This window comes from Podarcis filfolensis (genome assembly GCF_964270895.1).
Source record: "Podarcis filfolensis genome assembly, chromosome: 8".
Classification (NCBI taxonomy): Eukaryota; Metazoa; Chordata; class Lepidosauria; order Squamata; family Lacertidae; genus Podarcis; species Podarcis filfolensis.
Window position 1 is genome coordinate 71,280,274 of NC_139611.1, and position 26,265 is coordinate 71,306,538.

Consider the following 26,265-nt stretch of genomic DNA (forward strand, 5'->3'; position numbering starts at 1 on the left):
AGCCAATCAGAAGCTGCACCTTGGTTTTCAAATGGTTTTGGGAGTCAAACGGACTTCTGGAACAGATTAAGTCCAAGAACCAAGGTTCCACTGTACCCTGTATCTCTGGTTCACGTCTAAGAGGCTACAGGCTCTATTGCTCATGCGAATAGCAGCAGTGACACTGGACAGCCTTCTCTTGCATAACCTCCAACATTCCTCAAATGAAAAGAGGGACATTTATCACTCAGTCTCCCCACTGACCCTCCACGAGCCCCTCCCCGCAGAACTGGGAACTGTAGTTTATTAAGGGTGCTGAGAGTTTTTAGGATACACTGTATTCCCCTCACAGGGCTAAAGTTTTCATAGTTACCTAGGATGAGGGATTGACTGTGAACCCAACTCCGAGAATGGCAGCTCTGTGAGGGGGGTCTCGTAACCACTCTCAGTGCACTTAACAAACTACAGTTCCCAGAATCCTTTGGGGGGGGAGCCATGGCTGCTTAAAGTGGTAGGATGCTGCTTTCAGTGCATAGTGCAGATGGAGTATTCTATACGTGTCACATTCAGGACCCAGGGATGTTCTTCTTTGTTTAAAATAAAAAAAAAATATTCTAAAGGCAAATTTCTAGGATTGATGGAGAATTGGAAAATGCTCTCAGCAGCTTGAATTCAACAGAAAATAAATAGATTAAAAATTTGTAATGAGGCAAGTGGTGCTCCACAGTGTCACCTTGTGGATATTTGTGTGAATTTTCTGCATAATCACAGTGAATATGGAGTGCAGCTGCCAGTCAGTGTACACAGTATCAGGCTAGATGGGCCAATGGGTCTGACTCATCATAAGGCCTCCACCTGTAACAACAGCTCACCAAGCCCGACCACAGAACCTCTACTCTGTTCCACTGAACTTTCTAAGAAATGTATTCAAATTCACAAACAGTTCTCTGCCTTTCCTGAGAAACCGGTGGACTCACCATTACACACACACACACACACACACACACACACACACACACTATTGTTTGTTACGTGAGTGCTGGCACAAACGGCTTCTCAAAACTCTCAGCCCTGTTGGTCAGTGGGAATTTCACATAATTTTTTCAGGGCGGGGAGATAAATTCCCCCAACAGCTCAATCAGGGGCTAGACTCACTGTTAGCAGTTGTGACAGCAAGGCTTCTTTTCCCTCAGCCCTTTTGCCACTGGCAGCAGCAGCAGGTCTGTAGACAACCAGGCTTAATTTCTGGCGTCCATTTGCAGTATCCTGGGCTGAGCATCATTCCAGGGAGTGTGTGTGTGTGTGTGTGTTTGTGTGTGTGTGTGTGTGAGAGAGAGAGAGAGAGAATGTGGTGCTGGGAATGCTGGCTGTTCTCAGTATATTCCTGTGCCTGTGAAAGTAGCCTTGATCTAGGGAGTTGAAGTAAAAATCCCCTAGGCAGATGTGTACAGAGAAATTCTAGCTCCGTTCAGTGTCTTTCTTCGAACACTTATTTATGATTGTTTATTAAATTTACGGCCCACCCCTTCCTCCCAAAGGGGGCCAGGGCAGCAAACACACAAACGATAAAAACATCTCAACACAATTTCGACTGGGGAAGATCTCTGCCCAAGCAACCCATCTCTTGAATATGGTCAATGACTACTGTTCCAGAAAAAAAGGAACTTTGCACAGATATACAGAACAGTACTGTTAAGTTGTGGGTGAACATATCAGACGACACAGCGATTCTTCAAACAGCTCTTCTTTATTCAGAGGCCAGAACATAACTGAACTGAAGGGCTCAGTCAGCCTGCTTATATAGAGCTCCAGTACAACGTAACTGTAGCAACTTTCTAAAACTATCCAATCACTGAATGTCACTTTCGATCCTTCATTTGCATAACTATCTACAGTATCCATCCAATCACTGAACGTCACTTTCGATCCTTCATTTGCATAACTATCTACAGTATCCCCCTGCTGGCCCAGGGTGAGAACTTCAGTACATAACAAGTACCAAACGAAACAAGATAGAGAAACGTAAAGGCAGAATTTCTAATAACTGTATCGCAATGCAAAATGCCAGGCGCATAGAACAAAATTCTAAGTTTGTAAAACGAGTCCCTGGCCCATGTTTCACATGCAGCAGCAAAATATTTAGCCACAGTCTCTGCTTAGAAGGCCATACCCTCCAAAATCTTTCAGATGAAAGTTGGGATATTTTTGTCTGAGGAATGCAAGGTATTTTTGGTTTGGGGGAAAAGCAGGATGGAAGGGGGGATACATGTGCGCCCACTCTGTACATGCCCAAAGGTGCTACTGCCACCCCTTCATCACCTCACATGTTACTGGGTGGGACCCTAGACCTCTCCCCGATCCCGCAAGCTGCTGAAGACTCACCCACCACCGCTGCTATTTCCAATCTGCATCGCGGCCCTTTAAGCCTCTCTCTCAGTCTCTCTGCCTACAGCTCCCAGTGGCACCTTGGTGAATGACATCAGACCGCGCTGCCAAGCTTGGAGCCAGCTGCCATGTTTTGAGGGGCAGAGAGGCAGGATGGGTGAGGATCAGATCCAAACCACCTACTTTGGAGAGTCAGGCCCCATGTGGGCTCCGTGATCTGCCTCTGCTCTCTCTCTCTCACTTGCTGCCAGTGCGGCGCTGTGAGGGAGGGAAACAAAGCCTTGAAATCAGGATGTTTCAAGTCAGAAGCTGTGAGGGCAAAACTGGGGCAGTTAAGGGGTATGAAAGGCTTGTTGGAAGAGGAAGGTCTTCAGTAGGCACTGAAAAGAAGTGGGGAAAGTTGCTGTTGCACTCAGGACCTGCTTTCAGGCCTCCAGTTGACCTCTGGTTGGCCAGTATGAGAATCAGATGCTGGCCTGATCCACAGAGGTCTTCTTATATTATGTCCAGAGGCTGGGGTTTATAGGCGTTGTAGTCCAGCAAGATCGTAATCTGGTGAACCGGGTTCGCATCCTCGCTCCTCCACATGCAGCTGCTGGGTGACCTTGGGCCAGTCACACTTCTTTGAAGTCTCTCAGCCCCACTCACCTCACAGAGTGTTTGTTGTGGGGAAGGAAGGGAAAGGAGAATGTTAGCCACTTTGAGACTCCTTCGGGTAGTGATAAAGCGGGATATCAAATCCAAACTCTTCTTCTTCTTCTTCTTCTTAAGGACCTCAGATTTCCCCATCTCTGATCTCAAGTTGCCTATAAACCCATGATGTTGACAATTGCTTCATTAAATGTTCCTGTATTTTCTAATTGTTAGACACAAACAGTGGGATTTTGAGTGGGGTAGTCACATTAGTCTGTTGTGCCAAAAATAACCATCTTGTGACATCTTAAAGATTAACAAATGTATTATGGGACAGTTTGTATGTTTATATTTTCAGAAGATAGAATGATGCACCAATTATTTTATACTGTTTTGGAGGGTTAATATGTCTCTGAGAAAGGTGGAGGGCACAAGGAGAAGGGGACGACAGAGGAAGAGATGGTTGGACAGTGTTCTCAAAGCTACCAGCATGAGTTTGACCAAACTGCAGGAGGCAGTGGAAGACAGGAGTGCCTGGCATGCTCTGGTCCATGGGGTCACGAAGAGTCGGACATGACTAAACAACAACAAACAATGCCTCTGAGATATGACATGGCACCGTTCTCTCTTAAGAGAGTTCTTTCCTGACTTAGGCCTGACCTACACATGCAGCAGTATGACAGACTATAATTTCAATGTTATAGGCAGGTGCCCGGGGGTATATTACATTCTACCACTTGCCCCCATCATCAGAATCACCTCATTCTCCTGAAGGACAGTCCAGGTTTGAGAAGCACCTTCTGCCGGGCTTACTTGCTGTCCCAACTGTTCATGCCGACCATTTTTATGGCCTTGGCTGTGCCATACTAGAAAGCCCTACTCTAGTCTACACCACATGAACTGCCTTGGACAGACTGATTTGCCCTCACTTTAAAAAGTTGCATTTTATAGAAGCGGTAATTATAGCATGCATTGAAAACAAGGGGAAGTGATGCGTCACTGGGCGACGTGAACAGGAAATGGGAACAGTGAGGGGCTGTGGGTGACTGGTGGTCTCTCACTTCATTACTCAGAGAAGAGGGAGGAAATCGAGGGGTAGGATGCAGCCATAAACAACTGAAGGGCTTTGCAGTTCCTCACATTTGGGAAGGTGGAGGAGGGATAACAAAAGGAGGAACGATGACAGCTTCCGAAACAGAAACCCAGCACTCATCTCTTGACTTGTCAAACTCCTGAAAGTTTAGGGTCTCTGAACTGGTGGAGGGCAGCAAGCTGATTCATGCTGGGTTTTCCTAAACTAGCTAGCTTGGTGCTTGAATAAGTTTCAGCAACGTTCCCCTCTGCAGCTCAGACGGGGCACCATCTATTGGGAATTTCTCCTCGACAAGCCCTTGTTGGAATGAACAGAAGGGAATTGAGGTGGGAAACCCCTGGTGGATAGTGTCAGAGGCTAAACACCCTTCCACAATCCACTTACAAAAGCCAAGTTGAGCAGTGTTAAGAACATAAGAGCCCTGATAGATCAGGCCAAAGAGTCCATCATTCTGTTGCCGCAGTGGTGAAGCAGATGCCTCTGGGAAGCCTACAGCACTCACTCCAGTTGTGTGTCATCATCCTGTGCTGAGCACACAAGGAGCAGAGCTCAGGGGAGGGGGAGGCCAGCCAACCATGAGAGTCTTGCCTGAGACAGAGTCAATATCCAGAGTCAGGTTGGGCAAACAGCAGTCCCAGCATGGTCGGACAGTCCAGAGGTCAAGGAATCCAATGATCAAGACGAACAGGAAACAGCAAGGTCAGGATGACAAGCATTGAATTAAATAATAATAATAATAATAATAATAATAATAATAATAATAATAATAAAATTCCCCAGCCATTCTGGGTGGCTGCAACAGATTAAAAACAGAATAAAACATCACATATTAAAAACAGGGCTGCTTTCAGATGTCTTCTAAAAGTCAGATAGTTGTTTATTTCCTTGACATCTGATGGGAGGGCGTTCCACAGGGCAGGTGCCACCATCGAGAAGGCCCTCTGCCTGGTTCCCTGTAACCTCACATCTCACAGTGAGGGAACTGCCAGAAGGCCCTTGGAACTGGACTTCGGTGTCTGGGCAGAAGGATGGGGGTGGAGATGCTCCTTCAGGTATACTGGGCCGAGGCTGAAGCCAGCTGGTTCTCATCAGCACCTTCTCCTATGAGTCCTTGAAGGCTGATCAGTTGCAGGTGGAGACCCTCTGCCTTCTCCCCCTTCAGGCTGCTGTTCAGCAGGTGAAGCTGGCCCATGATATTGTGGTTCCAGCAACTCATACTCCAAAGTGTACTCCCTTCCTACTGGAGGTAGCACCCAGTTATCACGACTTGTCTTGATAGGCTTCTTTGCGAATATAAAAGGTAAGAAATAACAACCCCATTCTGGAACTGATTTTAACGAAGAGCGTTTCATAGACTAAATAAAGAGAATCTCAGCTCATCAATGGCAACAAGACAGCAATGCTCACTGGATCTAGAAGGGCTGTAGGTTAGCTGAGGGGGCACCAATTTAAGCCGTTTTAAAAAGGGGATTAGATAAACCCACAGATAAGGCTATCAAGGTCATGATGGCTTTGTACTGCCTACAGTACAGATGGGAAACCTCTGGCCAATGGGCCTAATTACTGATGGCTCTTATGCATGATTTTGCATGGACACTGTTTGTGTGGGCAAAAGCTGGTTGCCTGACATCATTGTGACAGCCAGTGATTGACAGTTGGGCAACCTTGTCAAACATGGCCCCCAGAGGGTGGGAGAGATAATGAAACAATTAATTAAACAATTGATGGTCTTTTAAACTGGGGAGGGGGCACTTATTGTTTTTGTTGGTTATATATATATATATATATATATATATATATGTGTGTGTGTGTGTGTGTGTGTGTGTGTGTGTGTGTGTGTGTGTGTGTTTTATGTTGTAAACGGTCCTGTGATCATCAGATGAAGAATGGTTTAGAAATTTAATCAATAATACTTTTTAAAAAATGTATATAAAAAACCATCTCTCGCTACCAATGACAATACATTTTGACAGTAGGAGAAACAAGAGAAGAACAAGACTTAATTCACAATTTTGGTATATGTGTCTGCTGGAGATGGGCAGAGAATGCATGTTTGTTTGTTTTTTTGAAGAATTATTATTTACAGATAGGGGTGCCAACTGACCAGATAAAAAGCTCCTCTTGAGTCCCTCATCACAGCGAAACCTGCAGGAATCAGCAGGCAAACCTTTTACAGAGCAGCCTGCAGATCCAGCTGCTGCTGCGAAAGACAGAGCCACAGAGTTCAGCTGGAAAGTTGGCAACCCAGTTTGCGGCACTCTCCTTTCATCTGCTGCAGTTCAGCCACCGCGGAGCCAGCTGAAGACAGAGACTTGTGGCTTTGGGGAAGTCAGTGGGATGCAGCAACACAGATGGCAGGGATTGCCTGCTCTTTGGCTTCGTGGAACTCGGGTCTCATGATTCTCCATCGGCCATCCCACATCCTGCTCAAGCATCAGAGGATGAGGCAACCCATTTTTCCCCTTTTTTAAAAAAGAACCTCATATCTGGTTGTGCAGTCCGGAGACCAGTTTCAGAAAGACCATGTGGGGCTTCACTGTTTGCATTTTCTCCCTGCTTGCCGGTGAGTGTCTTTGGATATATTTTTTTAAATGGTTGGAGTTTGTACTTATGTGCCTCCAGGCTCCCTGTAGCTCTAGTGGGTAGGCAAACTAAGGCCCGGGGCCCAATCGCCTTCTAAACCTGGCTCGCGGATGGTCCAGGAATCAGCGTGTTTTTACATGAGTAGAATGTGCCCTTTTATTTAAAATGCACCTCTGGGTTATTTGTGGGGCCTGTCTGGTGTTTTTACATGAGTAGAATGTGTGCTTTTATTTAAAATGCGTCTCTGGGGTATTTGTGGGGCATAGGGATTCGTTCACCCCCCCCTTCAAAATATAGTCTGCCCCCCACTCCAAGGTCTGAGGGACAGTGGACCGGCCCCCTGCTGAAAATGTTTGCTGACCCCTGCTCTAGAAGCTTGGCTACAAATAGTCCCTTCATCTGGTTTGATGCTTGTTGGAGACTCAGCTCATGAACGTCACACTCTCTGTACGGTGGTATGCTGGGTTACATACGCTTCAGGTTACATACGCTTCAGGTTACAGACTCCGCTAACCCAGAAATAATACCTCAGGTTAAGAACTTTGCTTCAGGATGAGAACAGAAATCGTGCTCCGGCAGCACGGTAGCAGCAGGAGGCCCCATTAGCTAAAGTGGTGCTTCAGGTTAAGAACAGTTTCAGGTTAAGAACGGACCTCCGGAACGAATTAAGTACTTAACCTGAGGTACCACTGTACTGCCTTGAGCAGGTAGGGCTATAGCTCAGTGGCTCAGTACATACTTAGGGAGCAATCCAAACCCAATATACCTTGGGATGAGTGAAGTTTGGAAAGTGGAGATCTCCAGCTGGGCTAAGCCAGGGCTATGCCAGCCAAAGTCCTAGATCCTAACTCAGCTAGAGATTCACTGGTCTAAGTCCTCCATCCTGGCTCAGCCTTCTCAACCAGGGCTCAACCAAAGCAGGGGTAAATCTAAAAAAAAAGAAGAAGAAGGGGGGTGTTTCAGGGGTGTGGCCAAATAGGACAAGGGGAGGCTTATCTTTATTCCAAACTTGGTTCAGATTGCTCACCTGTAAAGCTCTGATATTGTGATGGACATTGAAAAAAACGTATTCTGCATTCCTTTCTTTTCCTCTGATTACTTTCCTTGTTGTGTTGCTCGGAAGCTTAAAAATAAAAATTACTAAAAAGAAGCACCTGAAATATCTTGAAAAAACCTCTCTGCCTGAGACCATGGAGAACATCTGCAATCAGAGTAGGCAGTATAGGCTAAATGAACTAACTCAGTATATAAGGCAGCCATGTGTTATGCGGCTGATGGCTTTGTCCACTGTCTACTTCTTGTGCTCCAGCAAGATATTTGGTGGATTGTTTTTAATGATAATTGATTCTGAAAAAAATATGATCATTCTTTATTTGGTGCTAGAACCTATTTGTTTATTTCATAAAATTTATACACCGCACGATAGTTGCTAGGTTCATAGCAGGGGCAATCAGAATAAGGGCCACTAACTGACGGCAGATTCAGTTTTTTCAGAATAAGGGCCACTAACTGACGGCAGATTCAGAATTTTAAATTGTGCTCTTATATCAAATTTCCTTTTCAGCATATACCGTAATGTTTTACTGTTGGTATGGCCATTGGCTAATGCGAATAAAGTTTTATCTATCTATCATCTCTAAATGGTTTACGAAAGATGAAACAGTAAAATCAAGAAAAAATTGCAACCCTACCTTAAAACATACGGAAGTTGGAATACTAAAACAGATTGAAATGACCTTGACTTTCTAAGCATCTGGGTAGGCTTGTCTCAACAGGAATGGTTTTAGTAGGTGTTGAAAAGAGTACAGCGAAGGCACCTGCTTAATCTCAAGAGGCAGGGAGTTCCAATGTCTAGGTGCTGCCACACTTTTTAGCAATGTGGAACGGGTATTATGGGGCACCTATAATAGTGCCAATTGAAGTTAATACATAGAGAGGAAGGGCACCCTGACACAGAATTGTCAGGATGCCCTATTGTAGAGTTAGAAGGGACCTCGAGGATCATCTAGTCCAACCCCCTGCAATGCAGGAATCTTCCACCCAACGTGGGGCTTGAACCCATGTCCCTGAGATTAAGCGTCACATGCTCTACTGACTGAACCATCCCGCAGTGCTATAACCAAACTCTTTGTGTGGGATTCGGCTAGCTGTCTTCTAGTGATTTGAAAGTGCATTAGCTTAGCATCTCAGCTCAGCCCTTTACTCATGAGGTGACCTTAACCAAGCTGCTTCTCTCTCAGCCTCAGCCTCTCCCCTGCCACTCCCGAGTACAGTGGTACCTTGGGTTAAGTACTTAATTCGTTCCGGAGGTCCGTTCTTAACCTGAAATTGTTTTTAACCTGAAGCACCACTTTAGCTAATGGGGCCTCCTGCTGCCACCGCACAATTTCTGTTCTCATCCTGAAGCAAAGTTCTTAACCTGAAGCACTATTTCTGGGTTAGCGGAGTCTGTAACCTGAAGCGTATGTAACCTGAAGTGTATGTAACCTGAGGCAACTTTACACTAGTGTTATCAGGATTAAGGAAATATCATATAAACATACACATTTAAAGCACCCCCTGTCCCTGGTCCAAAGAATCCTGGGAACTGTAGTTTTTTAAAGGCTGCTAGGGATTGCTGCTTGGTGAGGGGCAAACTACAGTTCCCAGGATTCTTTAGACAGGGAGTGTGTTTTAAATGGGATTTAAATGTGTGGTATGTATGGAGCCATAGTTTAAGAGGGATCTTGTTTCAGCAAGTGCTTGTCCTTATGTAGCTGAAATAGTGCCAGCTATGTCAAAGAGGGAGGTAACTTCTTCAGGGGAATCCCAAGGTTTACAGAAGTACAAAAAAAGAGAGAAACCGTAAGAGGAACCTTCCTCCCCCCCCCCTATTGAGGACTGAGCATGCTCCGTGGCTGTTCTAGAGAAGTGGGGAACCAATGGAAAGCTAGTGCAATGGGAGACTGGAACAGACTACCTGGGAAAAGGCCAGTGTGCCAGCCATGAAAAAGGAGCTCTCCACGCTGCAACATTTTGTTGCAGGTCCTGCTTAGTATTCATCACACAATATGCCTTGTGGATGAGTGGGGATCCCAACCCCAGTCTCCTCATCCTAAACTCAACACCCAAACTGCTATTCTCTTGTGACCGTGCATGCAAACGGCTTTGAACACCCGTGCAATGTGCATAAAGTCATGTTGCTGTTATGGGTGGTGACGGTGATGTCATGTGCCTTTGCTTTGTGCCAATATAGCTGTGTAAAGCTGAGGTTAAGCTAAGGGGGTTGTGGGTCTGTCTTACGTGGGGGGAGAGGGTCCCCTTCTCAAAGCTGTTCTTTGCAGAGTGTGACGGGGGGGGGGGTTGCCCATGTGTCGGAGGAACTGAAACTGCTAGCGGTGTCTGTATTCGTGTGTGTCTGGTGGGAGGAAAGGGGGTGGGAATGCAAGATGGTGTGGCAAGAGGAAGTCGCAGCAGCTGACAGGAAAACTATATGCACTCTAACCACCGCTCTTTCAGCCTTCACACAGTCTAGTGTCCCAGATAACCTCTCCCTTTCCTTCAATGCATCTAGACCCCAGAATTCACAGCTTGCCTTCATCCCACAAAATAAATAGAGGCGAGGAACCTCAAACTCAGGGGCCAAATGCAGCACTCTGGGCCTCTTTACCTGAGCCTCAGGAGTCTCCACAGGTGAAACCTCTTCTCTAGGCCCCATCCTCTCTGCCTAAGTCATCCCCCTCACTTGTCCTGTTCTATGATCTTGTCAAAGACCCAGAATTGTGACGATACTTCTCACTTGGTCGCCTGCATGGACCCCTGGCTCCTGTCGTACCTCATAGCTCAGTTGGTTGGAGCATGGTACTGATAATGTAGGAATGTTCAGGGTGGCAAGAGAGGATATATTGTTTATTAATATCCTTCCGAACTTGCAATACCAAGTTCCTTTACTCAGCAGAGTTTACATTCCCCTTCTAACGCACAGCAGATAGCTGGTTGCAGGCTTGTGTAAGCCTCTCACTATCATACAGTTCAGTATTGAATTGTATGTTCCTGGAAAGTTCCCTTTTATCCCTCTTAAAAAGAATAAAGGCACGGCAATCTTATTTAAAGTCAATACAAGTTGTTTACTCACATCAGTTCACAGTTGGATCCCTGAAGGCAGACTTAGTTACAAATATGTACGTGTGGATCTACCTCATAGGGGGGCTTAATCCCAGTGCTTCTGCTGGCTGGGAAGCTAGCATTTCTAGGTAAGAAGCTGGTCCAATGATGAAGAAAGTGAAAAAGAGAGTGGCAGCATGGCCTTGGCCTTTTGTTACCTGGGCAGGTAAGGTCACGCCCACCTCTAGTCACATGCAAAAGGAAGGATGTTCCAGCCCAGGAGGAAACAGGAAGTTCTGACTGGCTGGACCAAACATCCCCTTGCATGCGCACTGTAGGAAAACAAGGAATGTTGTATTTGACTGCTCTCAGTGGATTACTTCCCACAGACAATGCCAGCATTGCAGGTTCGGTCCTTGACAGCTGCATATTCCTGCATATTCCTGCATTACAGAGGGTTGAACTAGCTGGTCCTCAGGGTTCCTTCCAACCCTATGATTCTATGAAACATCTGTTACTCTGACCATTTTTTTTTTGCCTTTGGCCTTGCCAGCCAATGATATGCAGACCCCAGAAGGATGCTCAAGAGGGAATGCAGGCCTCAATCTGAAAGTGCTTCCCCATCATTGCACGAGACATTAACTACTTGCAACTGCACCCCACTTTTCCTTCAGGGAAGCAATGCATGAGGTTACGACCCATTTTGTTTTCAACGGAGCCTTAGTGAGAATGACTGGCTGTAGGGCATGCATGGAGCTTCATGGCTGAATGGGGATGTGAATCCAGGTCTCCTTCAAAGGGATGGGGAGAAATTTGATTCAGTTCACATTTAAAGCCAACTTTGTCACATTTGCACTTTCAGAAACAATGGGGGAACCAAAACACAGGCACCCTTTGAAATTTGCGCTTCTCCGAATTTTGCAATGCCGTTCTCCAATCAACTCATCTTTGCAAAATGCATTGATGACGAGAAAGTGTGCCCACAAATGAATATAAATTTGAAAATAATATACAAAAATGTAATTTATATATATATATATATATATATATATATATATATATATATATATATATATAATATGATATATAAATAGAGAGAGATATACAAATCGCTGCAGAAATGTGAAGAACCAACATTAAGATTAGAAAAATGAGAAACCGGGAGACCCGAAATGACAGATCCTTCCATCCTTGTTTCATCCCAATGTACCACACCACGCTGGGTATACCCAAAATAAAGCCAATCTTGTTTATTTTCATGACAGTTCATTCAAATTGCTTATTGTGAAAGTCATACATTTTTCCTTTGAATATATACAATTATTCAAATTGTCTTACATTCTCTTGCAACAGTCCTCTAAGGTAGGCCAGGAATTATTATTAACCCTTTCCCCGCTTCCCCTCAAATACTGATGGTGATATTAATGGAAAGTTGTGTTCTGAAAGCCATCTAGCAAACTCAAGTTTTAAACTGGCAAAAACAATATAGGGTAATACCCAACGTTAGTCACATTCAAAAGCAAACCCATTTAAATCAGTAGACTCTGAGGCGGATTTGCCCTGCCAGACCTTAAACTTTACTATGAATCAGCAGCATTCTGCTGGTTGAAAGACTGGCTGCTTCTTGAGAACACGGACATTTTGGACCTAGAAGGTTTTAAAAATGTTTTTGGGTGGCATGCATATTTGTGGTACGACAAGGTTAAAGCACATAAAGCATTTAAAAACCATATTGTCAGGAAAGCATTGTTCAATGTTTGGATAAGATACAAAGACTTACTGGAAAATAAAACCCCAAGGTGGTTGTCACCAATGGAAGCGAAGGCTCAGAAAAAGCTCAATATGGAGGCCAAATGGCCGAAATATTGGGAAATATTGGAACAAGAAGGAGAGAAATTGAAATTGCAGAGTTTTGAGAAATTAAAAGATAAAGTGCGAGACTGGCTTCATTATTATCAAATAAGAGAGGCCTATAATTTGGACAAAAAAATTGGCTTCCAGGTGGAAAAATCAAAATTGGAAACAGAACTGTTAGATCCCAAAACTAAGATACTTTCAAGAATGTATAACTTGCTGTTAAAATGGAATACGCAGGATGAAACGGTTAAATCTGCAATGATTAAATGGGCACAAGATATTGGTCATAACATTATGTTTGCTGACTGGGAACAGTTGTGGACCACCGGTATGAAATTCACGGCATGTAATGCCTTAAGAGAGAATATTATGAAAATGATATATAGGTGGTACATGACACCAGTCAAGCTTGCAAAAATATATCATTTGCCTGATAATAAGTGTTGGAAATGTAAAGAAAATGAAGGTACATTCTTTCACCTTTGGTGGACGTGCCCAAGGATTAAGGCTTTCTGGGAGATGATCTATAATGAAATGAAAAAGGTATTTAAATATACCTTCCTGAAGAAACCAGAGGCCTTTCTCCTGGGCATGGTCGGCCAATTGGTGCCAAAGAAGGACAGAACTTTCTTTATGTATGCAACAATAGCAGCAAGAATTCTCATCGCAAAGTATTGGAAGACACAAGATCTTCCCACCTTGGAAGAATGGCAGATGAAAGTGATAGACTATATGGAATTGGCGGAAATGACTGGCAGAATTCGAGACCAGGGAGAAGAGTTGGTGGAAGAAGACTGGAAGAAATTTAAAGACTATCTTCAGAAATACTGTAAAATTAATGAATGTTAAAATGATGTTGGATTGAAAATAAGTGGCATTAGCAACAAAGTTAACAAGAATATGCAAAATTGAATTGATAATGGATTAAAATATAGAGTTATAATATGTTAAGATACAGAGTTAAGATAAACGAAAGAGGGTAAGGATTTGCTGATTTGATTACTTAAATGGGAATACAAAAAGGGGAGGTGTGAGGAGGCCAAGGAAATAAGATAATGAGTTAGGGTTGCAAAAAATGGATTTGTTTTTAATTCTTTTTTAGCTATTTGTTTTCTGTGTTTTGTATTTTTATTCTTCTTTTTTCTTTTTTATGTATTTTTCTATGGTTTTTTTGTATTTCTTTCTTTTTATATGACCTTTTTAAATTTATGTTTTTGTAAAACTTCAATAAATATCTTAAAAAAATAAATAAATAAATCAGTAGACTCTGATAACTTGTCCATTAGTTACAGTGGGTCTACTCTACGTATGATAGAACCAGTCCCCAGGCAATCTTGTGACACCTTAACAACAAACATTTTAATTTTGATACAAACTTTCAAGCTATTATGAACCTGTTAGTTTCTAAACTGCCACGAGACTTCATGTTATTTTTGCTGCAGCAACCTATTTCACTACTGTTTTGGAAGGTCTGTGTCTAGGCGTTCCTGATTTCGCACTCACAGACAGTGCTATCCTATGAGTCACATGCAGGTCTGCGTAAACACCATATATTTGAAACACATGCCCCCCCTCCAAATTCTGGGAACTCTAGTTTTTTAAGAGTGCTGGGAATTGCAGCTCTGTGAAGGACAAGCTACACAGTTCCCAGGATTCTTTGGAGGAGATCGTGTGCTTTAAAATGTGTTTGAAATGCATGGTATGTACACAGCTTGGACCCAATTAAGTTCAGGCTGAATCCCAAATTAATGTGCTGTGTATAGAATCTCAGCATCAGTCTCTTAGCTACTACACAGAGACTCCTCTCTGTATCAAACCTCCCCACAGACAGAGCCTGTTCCATTAACTAATAATATAGGGTGGTATATAAATAATAATAATAATAATAATAATAATAATAATAATAATAATAATAAGGGACTCAGCTACATTAGTCAAAAAACAGTGATTTGATTGCGTTATAAACACACAACACCAGATGGCACCAGAGAGCACAAAACATTTCTATAGCTTTTTTACATAGGTTTTTCCCTTTTTCGTTCTAATAATTTAATTTTTGACTTATTTATAACGTTTTCCCCCCTGTGTGTAGTTCCACCCTTGGTTGCCACCATTTTGTTTTATTCTATTTTTAAATGTCCTTTACAAGTGACACTCCTTTGCACAAACATGATGCTCATATATATCTTTTTAACAACAGACTGTGAGCCAGCCTCCACTCTCTCTTCCTCAGAGGTGATTGGTGCCTATCCATCTAGGCACATATTATCCTCTTAAAAAGGAGAATTTACCCTAAGAATGGTAAAAGTGATGATCAGAGTGCCCTTCAATAAAAGTTCTCAGGGTGGTGTATGGCAGGGTCAGAATGGGATCACACAAGTAATTCTTGAATTATATAAGTGTTGTGCAAAAAGCTCAGAGCAGTATAATTGGCTTCTTCCCCCATCTCACTTTCCGCAGTTAACTCACCCTTTAAAGTTGGCAAGGCAGCATAATATTACCAAAAGCCTAAGAGCATAAAGGAATTTTCCCAAAATGATAAAAAGCTTTCTGAAGGTGGCTGACAAACTAAAACATAAAAAGCATGAATAGTAAAATGTGTGTAAAATACAATTAGCTAAAATAACAGCTGATAGGCTATACAAATTTAATCCCTTGAGTTGTGTGGGACCAGAGGAACTGGTTGCAACTTGATAATAATAATAATAATAATTTATTATTTGTACCCCGCCCATCTGGCTGGGTTTCCCCAGCCACTCTGGGCGGCTTCCATAGAAAACCAAAAATACACTAAAATATCATAGATTAAAAACTTCCCTGAACAGGGCTGATATTGATTGGGGAAAGGCTAACAAGCTTCCTCCTCTCCAGAAAAAGTTGAAAGAAACCTATTATTATTATTATTATTATTATTATTATTATTATTATTATTCCATTTGAAGATATACCAAGGAAGTGCAGAAACAAATAAAAGTCAACAGCAAAATACCAGGAATAAAACCAAAACCAAAACAAAAAATAAAATAAAAACACAACTACCAATAAATTAAAAGACATAGTAAAACAACATTAAAACATCCATAATTAAAATACATAATAAACAAGCCTATTAAAACAGCAGAACAGTTAAGGCCATTATGGCGGTGTTGTATCAGGCTATCTATGTTGGGTCGGAAAATGCGACAGTAGTTGCAAGTTAGGAAGCCACTCCCTTCTTATGAGAAACAAGTCTGCGGTGCACAGAGAACCCCTTCAGGCGCAGCTGGCCCTGTTGTTACCAAGAGGGAGGCAGCTGCCTCAGGCAGCAAATGTGGAGGGCGGGGAGCAGGAGCGAGGGGCTGGAGGCCAGCTCTGTGGGTGCCAAGTGGCCTTCGCCCGTGCCCTGTAAACTAGTCTGGCTCCGGCATTGGGGAAAGATTCAACAGGCATTCTGGGCAACTGAAATGGGGGGAGTGGGGGCAGCTATTCTGTTATTCGACACAGGCAGCAAAATGCATTTCATGAGTCGCTCACCCCTCTCTCTCTGCCATCCACGCAAGCAAAAGGCAAAGTCAGAGTTCAAGGACACGTTCCAGCCAGGCAAAAACATCGAAAGCAGGGCAAGCAAAGAGGAGTTCCAGCGCTAAAATTCAGGGACCTCCAATGCAGCTGAACATTGGAGGAAGATTCCGGGCAGTACAAGAAAGTATTTCTTCATACAGTGCCTAGTTGAACTCGGGAACTCACCCTAGTGGTGGTCACCAACTTGGATGACTTTAAAACAGGATTATGGAGTAGAAGGCTATCAGTCAGAAGCAGTAAAGCTTCTGAATACCAGCTCCTGGGAACCACAGGAGGAGAGCGTCTCCACCCCCATTGTTCTGCCCGGACACTGAGGTCCAACGCCAAGGGCCTTCTGGCGGTTCCCTCACTGCAAAAAGCCAAGTTACAGGGGACCAGGCCTTCTCAGTAGTGGCACCCGCCCTGTGGAATGCCCTCCCACCAGATGTCAAAGAGAACAACAACTACCAGACTTTCAGAAGACATCTGAAGGCAGCCCTCTTTAGGGAAGCTTTTAATGTTAAACAGACCACAGTATTTTAATACTTTGTTGGAAGCCGCCCAGAGTGGCTGGGGAGGCCTGGCCAGATGGGCGGGGTATAAATTTATTATTATTATTATTATTATTATTATTATTATTATTATTATTATTATGTTTGGGTCTTGCTTGCAGTGGCTGCTGACCACTTTGAGAACAAGATTCGGGACAAGTTGGGACACTGAGCTGATCCAGCAAGCTCTTCTTTTGCTTTTAGGCATGGCTGGGAGTGGTGCATGGCCTTGCGAGATTCCCGAGGGCCTGACAGAGGGGCTTGGAGGGCCACATTTGGTTCCCCGCCCCTGGGAGATGGAAGGGATTGTTATACCTCTGGAGTGACAGCGTTGTTTTCTTTCCCTCTATCCTTTTCAGCAAGCACCGCCACTGGGACAACAGGTAAGAGATTTCAGCACATCGTCACGGGGTCCGGAAGGACGGCTTCATTTTCTACGAGTGATTCACACATATGGAAACAGCTATGCAGCCAAGCGTGTGAAAAACAACAAGTGCACTTGGGCCTTCGAAACCACTGGGTTTCCCCACCCCAAACTCAACCTGTACCCCTGGGGAATTGGCCTTTGAGTCAATGCTTTCGAGCTGGGAAGGTTAACCCCACTTTGCCTTTGAGCAACAACCGAGGAGCTCTTTGTCAGGTGCCACACCAAAGCAAGACTCACTGGGTTTCCCCTCTCCCTCTAAGCACCACTCCTTGTTGTGATACAGTAGTCTGATTAAGGCATCCGTGTTCTTAAAATCTGGGGGAAGTACGAGGGAAGCTGCCCACCCAGAAGAGAACTCCCCTTCATGGGCACATGTTAGTCTAAATGCATCCCGTTATGTACTGTCAGAGGTTAGGGAGGGAGCCACAATCTGACATCTGTATTTATGCACGGCTATGCAAAGGAAATGGGACGCGGGTGGCGCTGTGGGTTCAACCACAGAGCCTAGGACTTGCCGATCAGAAGGTCGGCGGTTCGAATCCCCGTGACAGGGTGAGCTCCCTGCCCCTGCCAACCTAGCAGTTTGAAAGCATGTCAAAGTGCAAGTAGATAAATAGGTACCGCTTCGGCAGGAAGGTTAACGGCGTTTCCGTGCGCTGCTCTGGTTCGCCAGAAGCGGCTTAGTCATGCTGGCCACATGACCGGAAGCTGTACGCTGGCTCCCTCAGCCAATAAAGCAAGTTGAGCGCCGCAACCCCAGAGTCGGTCACGACTGGACCTAATGGTCAGGGGTCCCTTTACCTTTACCTTTATGCAAAGGAAGCTGCCTTATACCAAATCAAACCATTACTCCTTCTAGCTGAGTACCATCAACACTGACTGACAGTGGCTCCCTGTGGTTTTAGACAGGTAGTCTCCCCCAGTGCTACCTGGAGATGGCACGGTTTGAACCCGGGACCTTCTGCATGCAAAGCAGATGCTCTACCACTGAGCTATATGGTGTGTGTGTGTGTGTGTGTCCAGATGAACAGTGGATAGATCATTAGCAGATGTAAAGAAGTTTTATTTCAGCAGGTGCTACTTTTTCCTCCGGCACCCACACACCAATCTTTTGTTGCTCTGCTGAAATTTCCCTTTACAAGACAGAGGACAACTGTGATGTGAAGTTACTTGCTGCTTTCCTAAATATTATTTGGGGCTGAGCAAAAAAGACCCCACCCCAGTTCTGCGCCCTGTTTGCAGGTGGTGAAATTGGGGTAGAGGCATTTTGTTGAATTTTGTTGTTTTTGGTGGTGGAAGGATTCATCAACAATTTCTTGTGAGGGTTCACCATTCACACCTGTGGCAGGCAGTTTAATTTCCTTCTTGTTCTCTCGGTTTTGTTATCCCTCCACCACAGGTTACAGCAGCAGCAACAGCAGTTTAGGGCAGTCTGGCAGCCATTTTGTGGCCCTCCCTTCACAATACCCTCAAGTAATTTTGTTTGGGGGCATTGTGTGGGATGGGGTGTGTGTGTGGACGGCCTCCACTATAAAAATGGCGGAGCAAATGTTTGACAAAATGACCTCTTCTTACAAGGGGGCAGGGGGCTGAAGGGGGAAAATCTAGGTGAAAATTGCATTAAAACTCTTCTGAAAATGCTTGGTCTATGTCTCCTTCCTCATTAGGTCATCATGAGCCTCTGATACAGGCTTCCTCAACCTCAGCCCTCCAGATGTTTTGAGACTACAATTCCCATCATCCCTAACCACTGGTCCTGCTAGCTAGGGATCATAGGAATTGTAGGCCAAAAACATCTGGAGGACCGAGGTTGAGGAAGCCTGCTCTGATACCATGTAACCTGGAGATCATGAATAGGGGAGGGCTATTGTATTCACATTTGCGAGTGGGAAAGGGTTATCATGCTTTTCCATTGAGATTGGACTGGTCACTGTGAGAAGAGATTGCTAGGCTAAATGGGCTTTTGGCCTGATCCGAATCAGAATCATGGAACTGTAGGGAAGGGACCACAAGGGTAATCTAGTCCAACCCTCTGCAATGCAGGAATCTCTTGCCCAGTTTGGGTCTTGAACCCATGACCTTGAGATTAAGAGTCTCATGCTCTACCAACTGAGCTGCTCATCTAATGAGTCCCATCAGATCTTAGGGCTTATACACACTTTTGTTTTTTGCACCATACTTTCCAGTCACAGCTCCACATTAAAAAGCTCCGTCTCTGAGCGCCCACCCCCCATTCTGGTGTTCCCCCCACAAAAACCCGCTCTTTAAAGCTGAAGCACAACAAACGCTAATTCAGGTTTTCTGCAGATTACCGTTCGCTCCAATTCAGCAGTAAAGAGCGGGATTTTGCGGGGAAAGCTCTGGAGGAAAAATAAAATAAAGAGTGCTCAGACATGCAGCTTTTAAGCACAGACCGTGCCTGGAAAGCACGGAAGGATTGTGCATAAACCTGATTCTCAAGAGGAGGGACAACTTGACGACAAATGGTGACACATTGCCCTCTGGTTGTGATCTGGAGTCACTGCATTTTGCTGCTGCCTTGACTCGAATCGGAGAAGAGAAGCTGATAGCGTCCATGACTGGTTCTTTCCTCTCACATACAGGGCATTATGAAGACTGCTACCAAATCACCACAGGCATCATGATTGCAATTGTGGCCGGAGATGTTGCTCTCACCTTGCTCTTCCTCATCCCTGTCTATTACTGCATACGTCCAAAGGGCAGCAAAAACAGTGACTCTGGTAAGTGAGGCACACTCAAGCTGGTCTCCTGCGAGAAGCAAGAAAAGTGAAATGGTGGGATCCGTTCTGGAGAACTGTGCCAGTTTGAAGGAATGGCTCTTTGGAAGAAGGGGCAGAGGAAGGGGGGGTGCAGTGGGGGCAGACCGCCCCGGGTGTCTTCGTTGAGGGGGGTGGCATATGGCGCACCGCCAGTGACTCCCGAGCCTACTCCAAGCCGTTGGGGGAAAGGGGGAGCTGAGCTGTTTTGCCGGCGGCATTCCCCCCTTCCCCCTTCGTTTTGACATCTTGGGGGATGCTTGGGAGTTGTGGGCGGGCGGTGTGCCGAATGTCCGCCATTGGCGGCTCGCTCCACCCCTGGCTGCAGGGCATGCACGCCACTCCGTACACCTGAGTGGCTATTCCGCACCTGGGTGGGCACCCTCCGCATCCCACCCCCCTCAGGAGTGTGCCCTGCCCCCCCCTCGGGAGCGTGGGCATATGCTCCGCCACTGTTTGGAAGAAGGGCAGATTCATAGCCCTTAGCGTCCCACAGGTGGTTTCTGAAGCCTGTTTTGCGGTAGAGTAATTTTTATTGATTGACCTCCCACTTTTCGGCCAAGGAGTTCAAGGTTAGCAGACTTAGCACCTCCTCTTTCATTTCCCCCTCACAATAACTCTGTGAAATAAGTTAGGCTGAGAGATCATGACCACACTAAGACTGGCCACTGAGTTCCATGGCTAAGTGGGAATTTAAACCTTGGTCTCCTAGGTCCTCCTAGTCCTTTGATCTAACTTCTACACCATGCTGGCTTTCATAAAAGGTCTGATTGAAAGTGCTAATAATTGACACACACTCCCCCCCAAAAGGGTAGGATAGATCCAGGGCAGAAGTTATTCTCATTTTTTCTTTTATTCATACGTTTCAAGTTTCTACATTTCACTAATTTTACAATCATTTTGACATTTCAAAACTTGACTTCCTTCCCCCTTTTCTGTGGTTCCTTAAATTTATTTTTAACATCTTCCGCATATCCAAATTAACTTAATTTACTCATTTATTTGTCTTCTTTAAATATATACTCTTATAAAACTGCAGGTTATTACAATAATCCTGTCCATGTTTTTATCTGTTTATAATTTATCTGTAAATAAACCATTTCCATTCTTTTGTTAAAAAAGGGGTTATCTTGATTTCTTATTCTTCCGGTAAGTTTTGCCATTTCTGCACATTCCATACGTTTTTGTATCCATTCTTCCTTTGCTGGGACACCTGCTTCTTTCCATTTTGGGGCAAGTAACATTCTTGTCGCTATAGCAGCATACATGAATATTAGGTAGTTCTGTCCCTATAATTCCCAAAAGAAAAGCTTCTGGGTTGTTGTTGTTATTTTTTTTACAAAGTTTATTTTAAACATCCTTTTCATTTCATTATATATCATTTCCCAGTAAGCTCCAGGGCAGAAGTTATGAGAGATGCAGGGCCGCCACTGAAAGCTGCGACCCTGTGCTCTCCCTGGTAAGGCCTAGAGGGGCTGGCCTAGGACAATTTGTTGCCTGAGGCAAAAGACAAAATGGCGCCCCTGCTTCTGTATACAGAAGCCCTACGAGATCTTGCCAGAACCCAGAAGCTGCAGTTTTGCGACCCTGGTTAGCAAGGCTTGGGTGAGGGTGGCAATGATGGTGGGTGGCATGTGTAGGGCAGCACCCTTCTATTTTGCCTCAGGTGGCGAAATGGAATGGGCCATCCCTCTCTGCTGCTTTCCTGGATAGGGATGATGATGCAGCACAGGACAGAGGTGGGTTTCCTGGTGAGAGTGCAGGATCCATTGGCAGTGGTGGTTTACCTTTCCGGTTTACCTCCCCAGGTAAGCAGCAGCAATGCTGTTGTAGGGAGGGTAGCTCCTTTTTTTATATAACATTTTATTAATTTCCCAAAAATAACAAAGATAAAACAATAACAATATCATATTGAAACAAAGCAAAACAAATTGACTTCCCCCTAGTCTCTTCCTTGGTTCCATTGTTTATCAACATATTGCATGCCCATTGTAAAGTTATAAACCATTGAATTACTTATTGCGTGGCAAGTCCCTTCCCTCATGTGAAATGAAGACACTGGACACATTATTTAAGGTTAATGGGCATAAAAAGGCCACAACTTTATTGATTACAGAATTGAAAGGTATTGGCCTTAGGCATTGGCTCCTATCGACTACCCGGCATGGGGACCGGGAAGGGTTATCCACAAGCCGTGGGGGTCCTGTTGAAGTACGCCAACTAGGATCCCACGGGTGTCACCGCTCGGGGGCATGCCGGAGGCCCTCACCTCCCTAGGTTTCGGACAAGGCAACGCCCCCCCGGAGTCCTCTAACGGACTACCCTTTTCATTGGGGAAGGTGATGGCTCTTCCTTCCCCCCCTTCATTTGCATAACAATTTACCCCTGCCAATGCCTAACCGCCAATACCGCGGAAGTTGTGATGTTTGCTACGAGGTAGGCAAAAAAACCAAAAGGCTGGAAGTGCGCCAAATTGGAAAAATTCCTATCAGGCCCCTTGCGGCGACCAACCGGAGTCCATAGCAAGGTCATAGCTAGCTAAGCCTAAAGGGTGGGTGGGATGGGAAAACCGCTCAGCTGGAAAGGGGAAAGAGGGCGGTCCCCGGGCATGCCTGGCCTTAAATAGGCTAGGCCACGCCTCCCCTGCCTGCCGATTGGCGGGCAGGGTCGAAGGCACGCCCGGGGATTCCCTGTTCTCGCGGGGGCAAAAGGCCAGCCCCCGCATGTGTGGGAGGGGGTAGCCCACAACCCCCTCTCCTCCCTAGCTCGGAAATGGCTTTGTCCATTCAAAATTAAATTACAAATAGTCTTAAAACCCTGCTAATGTATTAACCTGAGTATATTGCTTCTGAATATATGCAACAGACTCCTTCCATTCTTCCTTAAATTCGTCATCCTCTCTTCCTCTGAGTTTTATTGTCAATTTTGCCATTTCAGCATATTCCATTAATTTAACTTGCCAATCTTCTTTAACTGGGACACCTTCTTCTTCCCAATGTTGTGCTAATAATATTCATGCGGCCGTTGTTGTTGTTTGTTGTTGTTGTTTAATCGTTTAGTCGTGTCCGACTCTTCGTGACCCCATGGACCAGTGCACGCCAGACACTTCTGTCCTCCACTGCCTCCCGCAGTTTGATCAAACTCATGCTGGTAGCTTCAAGAACACCATCCAACCATGTCATCCTCTGTCGTCCCCTTCTCCTTGTGCCCTCCATCTTTCCCAACATCAGCGTCTTTTCCAGGGAGTCTTCACTTCTCATGAGGTGGCCAAAGTATTGGAGCCTCAGCTTCAGGATCTGTCCTTCCAGTGAGCACTCAGGGCTGATTTCCTTAAGAATGGAGAGGTTTGATCTTCTTGCAGTCCATGGGACTCTCAAGAGTCTCCTCCAGCACCATAATTCAAAAGCATCAATTCTTCGGTGATCAGCCTTCTTTATGGTCCAGCTCTCACTTCCACACATCACTACTGGGAAAACCATGGCTTTTACTATACGGACCTTTGTTGGCAAGGTGATGTCTCTGCTTTTTAAGATGTTGTCTAGGTTTGCCATCGCCTTTCTCCCAAGGAGCAGGCGTCTTTTAATTTTGTGACTGCTGTCACCATCTGCAGTGATCATGGAGCCCAAGAAAGTAAAATCTCTCACTGCCTCCATTTCTTCCCCTTCTATTTGCCAGGAGGTGATGGGCCCAGTGGCCATGATCTTCGTTTTTTTGATGTTGAGCTTCAGACCATATTTTGCGCTCTCCTCTTTCACCCTCATTAAAAGGTTCTTTAATTCCTCCTCACTTTCTGCCATCAAGGTTGTGTCATCTGCATATCTGAGGTTGTTGATATTTCTTCCGGCAATCTTAATTCCGGCTTGGGATTCATCCAGCCCAGCCTTTCGCATGATGAATTCTGCATATAAGTTAAATAAGCAGGGAGACAATATACAGCCTTGCCGTACTCCTTTCCCAATTTTGAACTAATCAATTTTGAACCAATCATGCGGCCATAGTGCATACATAAATAGATATTTTAGTGATCTTGGTCAATCCACTCCTGTAATACCTAGTAGGAAAGCTTCTGGTTTTTCAAAAACAAAGGTTATTTTAAACAGCTTCTTCATTTCATTATAAATCATTTCCCAATATTTCTTCACAATTTTGCAATCCCACCACATATGAAAAAATGCCCCTTCTGTTGTTTACATTTTCAACGCTTACTTCCTTATCTTTTGTACATTTTTGCTAATTTGACTGGAGTTAAAGATAAAGGTACCCCTGCCCGTACGGGCCAGTCTTGACAGACTCTAGGGTTGTGCGCCCATCTCACTCAAGAGGCCGGGGGCCAGCGCTGTCCGGAGACACTTCCGGGTCACGTGGCCAGCGTGACAAAGCTGCAGCGAGCCAGCGCAGCACACGGAAACGCCGCTTACCTTCCCACCAGTAAGCGGTCCCTATTTATCTACTTGCACCCGGGGGTGCTTTCGAACTGCTAGGTTGGCAGGTGCTGGGACCGAGCAACGGGAGCGCACCCCGCCGCGGGGATTTGAACCGCCGACCTTTCGATCGGCAAGCCCTAGGCGCTGAGGCTTTTACCCACAGCACCACCGGCGTCCCTTGACTGGAGTTAGATACCATCTATACATCATTTTCAGGGAGGGTAGCTCCTTGGCTGTGTCCGCTATGCAAACCATTGCTGGTGTCAACCCTCTGTGCAAACTTAGCCCCCATATTCGGCCTAATTGTGAATCTTTCCATCTTTCTCCAGGAGAAATGCACAGTTACGTGAACGTGATTGGAATGAATAAATGACACTCCTTCCCATTTGGAACTCACCACAAGTATCCAGCAGACATGACCAAAATCAGCACCTCTACAATACATTTGCCGGTGGGGGGGGTCCTCTTTGTGTTGGGTGGGCTGAAACCTGACATTTTGGGTGTGCTAGGGCTTTGGTGTTGTGTCTCTTAATGGGCAAAATTTAGCTCCATCTGTTGATGTGCATTTTATTGTGAATTCCCACTGATACGGTGATTTTTTTGTGTATTTTTTATCACTAGCAAAAGCCTTTTTATCCAAGCTTTATATGTGTTTTTGTACATACTGAGCTGTCTTCAACTAAACATTAATCAGAGAAGACCTGTTAAAATTAATAGGCCTAAGTTAGTCATCGTCATTTATTTCAGTTGGCCCTCTTTAAGTAACAGTTAGTTGAAAATAACCCATAACGTGGCTGGAGCTTTGTATTGCAAAGAAGTGTGAATTATGAAGAATGGCTGTATGTCAGTTTGCGTATTGTTTTGTAAAGCACAAATTAGAATAATTGAATCATAGAATTGTAGAGTTGGAAGGGACCACAAGGATCCTCTAGTCCAAACCCCTGAAATGCAGGAATCTTTAGCCCAATGTGGGGCTCAAACACAGAACCCTGAGATTAAGAGTCTCATGCTCTACCACCGTATTTACTGGCACTGACATAATGGGTTGAGGGGAGGGAGAAATGATGGAATCAGTCACTGATGGAACCCAACCTAATAACAAGTGGTCTGCTAATTAAAAAGGGGGAAAAAATCCTTGCTGCTTTTACAATTAAATAATTGTTAGTTAACAGACAATAGAACCAGTAAACGTGGCCTAAAGGAGATGATTTCTAGACCTTGTAATATAATGGCTGGTTTTGTGTGAAATGTAAACTGACTTGATACATGCTCCCCTATCCCATGCACAAATGCAACTAACTGGAAGCTGTCCGCCTGGAGGCCGGGCGAATCCCTGTTAGTGCTCGGATATGGATTCTGAAGTTCCATTATTGGTTAAAACTTATCTTTTCCCCTGTTGGGTTGGCACCCTTAATCGTACTGGATTCCTACCAATCCAAATGGAAAGCTACACTGCATGAAAAGCTAAGAGGCTTGGGGGTTTTCCCCACAGGCCCTGATAGCTGTAGGATGTGGAACTGCAATGCCATGTGAGTGAGATTAATAAACACCCAGCAATAAAAGATAACGGGAGAGGATTTACCCCAGCAAATTATTTGTCAAAATTACAAATACCTAAATACAGACAGTCATCTACCCTCGCTAGATTCAACGTGCTGCCATCTGCCTTACTGCAGGGCAGATTTGAGGGTAAACCATATGCAGAACGACTCTACCCCTGCGGCTTGATGGAGGTAGAAACTGTCTCTCATGCCTTGTTACGCTGCCGTTTCTATGGGGATATACGCTTGGTATTTATTACCCCTGCTATGCAAAAATCTCCAAATGAATCTGAACTTCAATGTCTAAAATCCCTGGTAGAGGACAAGGATCCTAAGATCACGTTAAGGGTAGCCAAATTCTGTGCGATTGCCATAAAACTCAGGGAACAAGC

The 26,265-nt window shown here is 44.8% G+C and overlaps 1 protein-coding gene across 2 annotated transcripts; it reads left to right on the forward strand.

Annotated features, from left to right (window-relative positions):
• Positions 1–6,424: 6,424 nt before the first annotated feature.
• Positions 6,425–25,816, forward strand: HCST (hematopoietic cell signal transducer). Of its 2 annotated transcripts, none has more exons than XM_083628243.1 (4): positions 6,425–6,653; positions 17,064–17,087; positions 19,735–19,872; positions 24,665–25,816. In XM_083628243.1, exons 1-4 carry the CDS (start codon positions 6,614–6,616, stop codon positions 24,703–24,705), a joined length of 243 nt encoding a protein of 80 aa, XP_083484369.1. In that variant the 5' UTR covers positions 6,425–6,613; the 3' UTR covers positions 24,706–25,816. The 2 variants fall into 2 exon arrangements, with proteins under 2 accessions (XP_083484369.1, XP_083484368.1); XM_083628242.1 differs by having other exon boundaries at positions 6,447–6,653; positions 24,662–25,810.
• Positions 25,817–26,265: the final 449 nt, after the last annotated feature.

Coding starts and splice junctions, on each gene's coding strand:
- HCST (XM_083628242.1), top strand. CDS start 6,614: ATGTGGGGCTTCACTGTTTGCATTTTCTCCCTGCTTGCCG. Junction 6,654..17,063: donor CATTTTCTCCCTGCTTGCCG/GTGAGTGTCTTT, acceptor TATCCTTTTCAG/CAAGCACCGCCACTGGGACA. Junction 19,873..24,661: donor CAGCAAAAACAGTGACTCTG/GTAAGTGAGGCA, acceptor ATCTTTCTCCAG/GAGAAATGCACAGTTACGTG.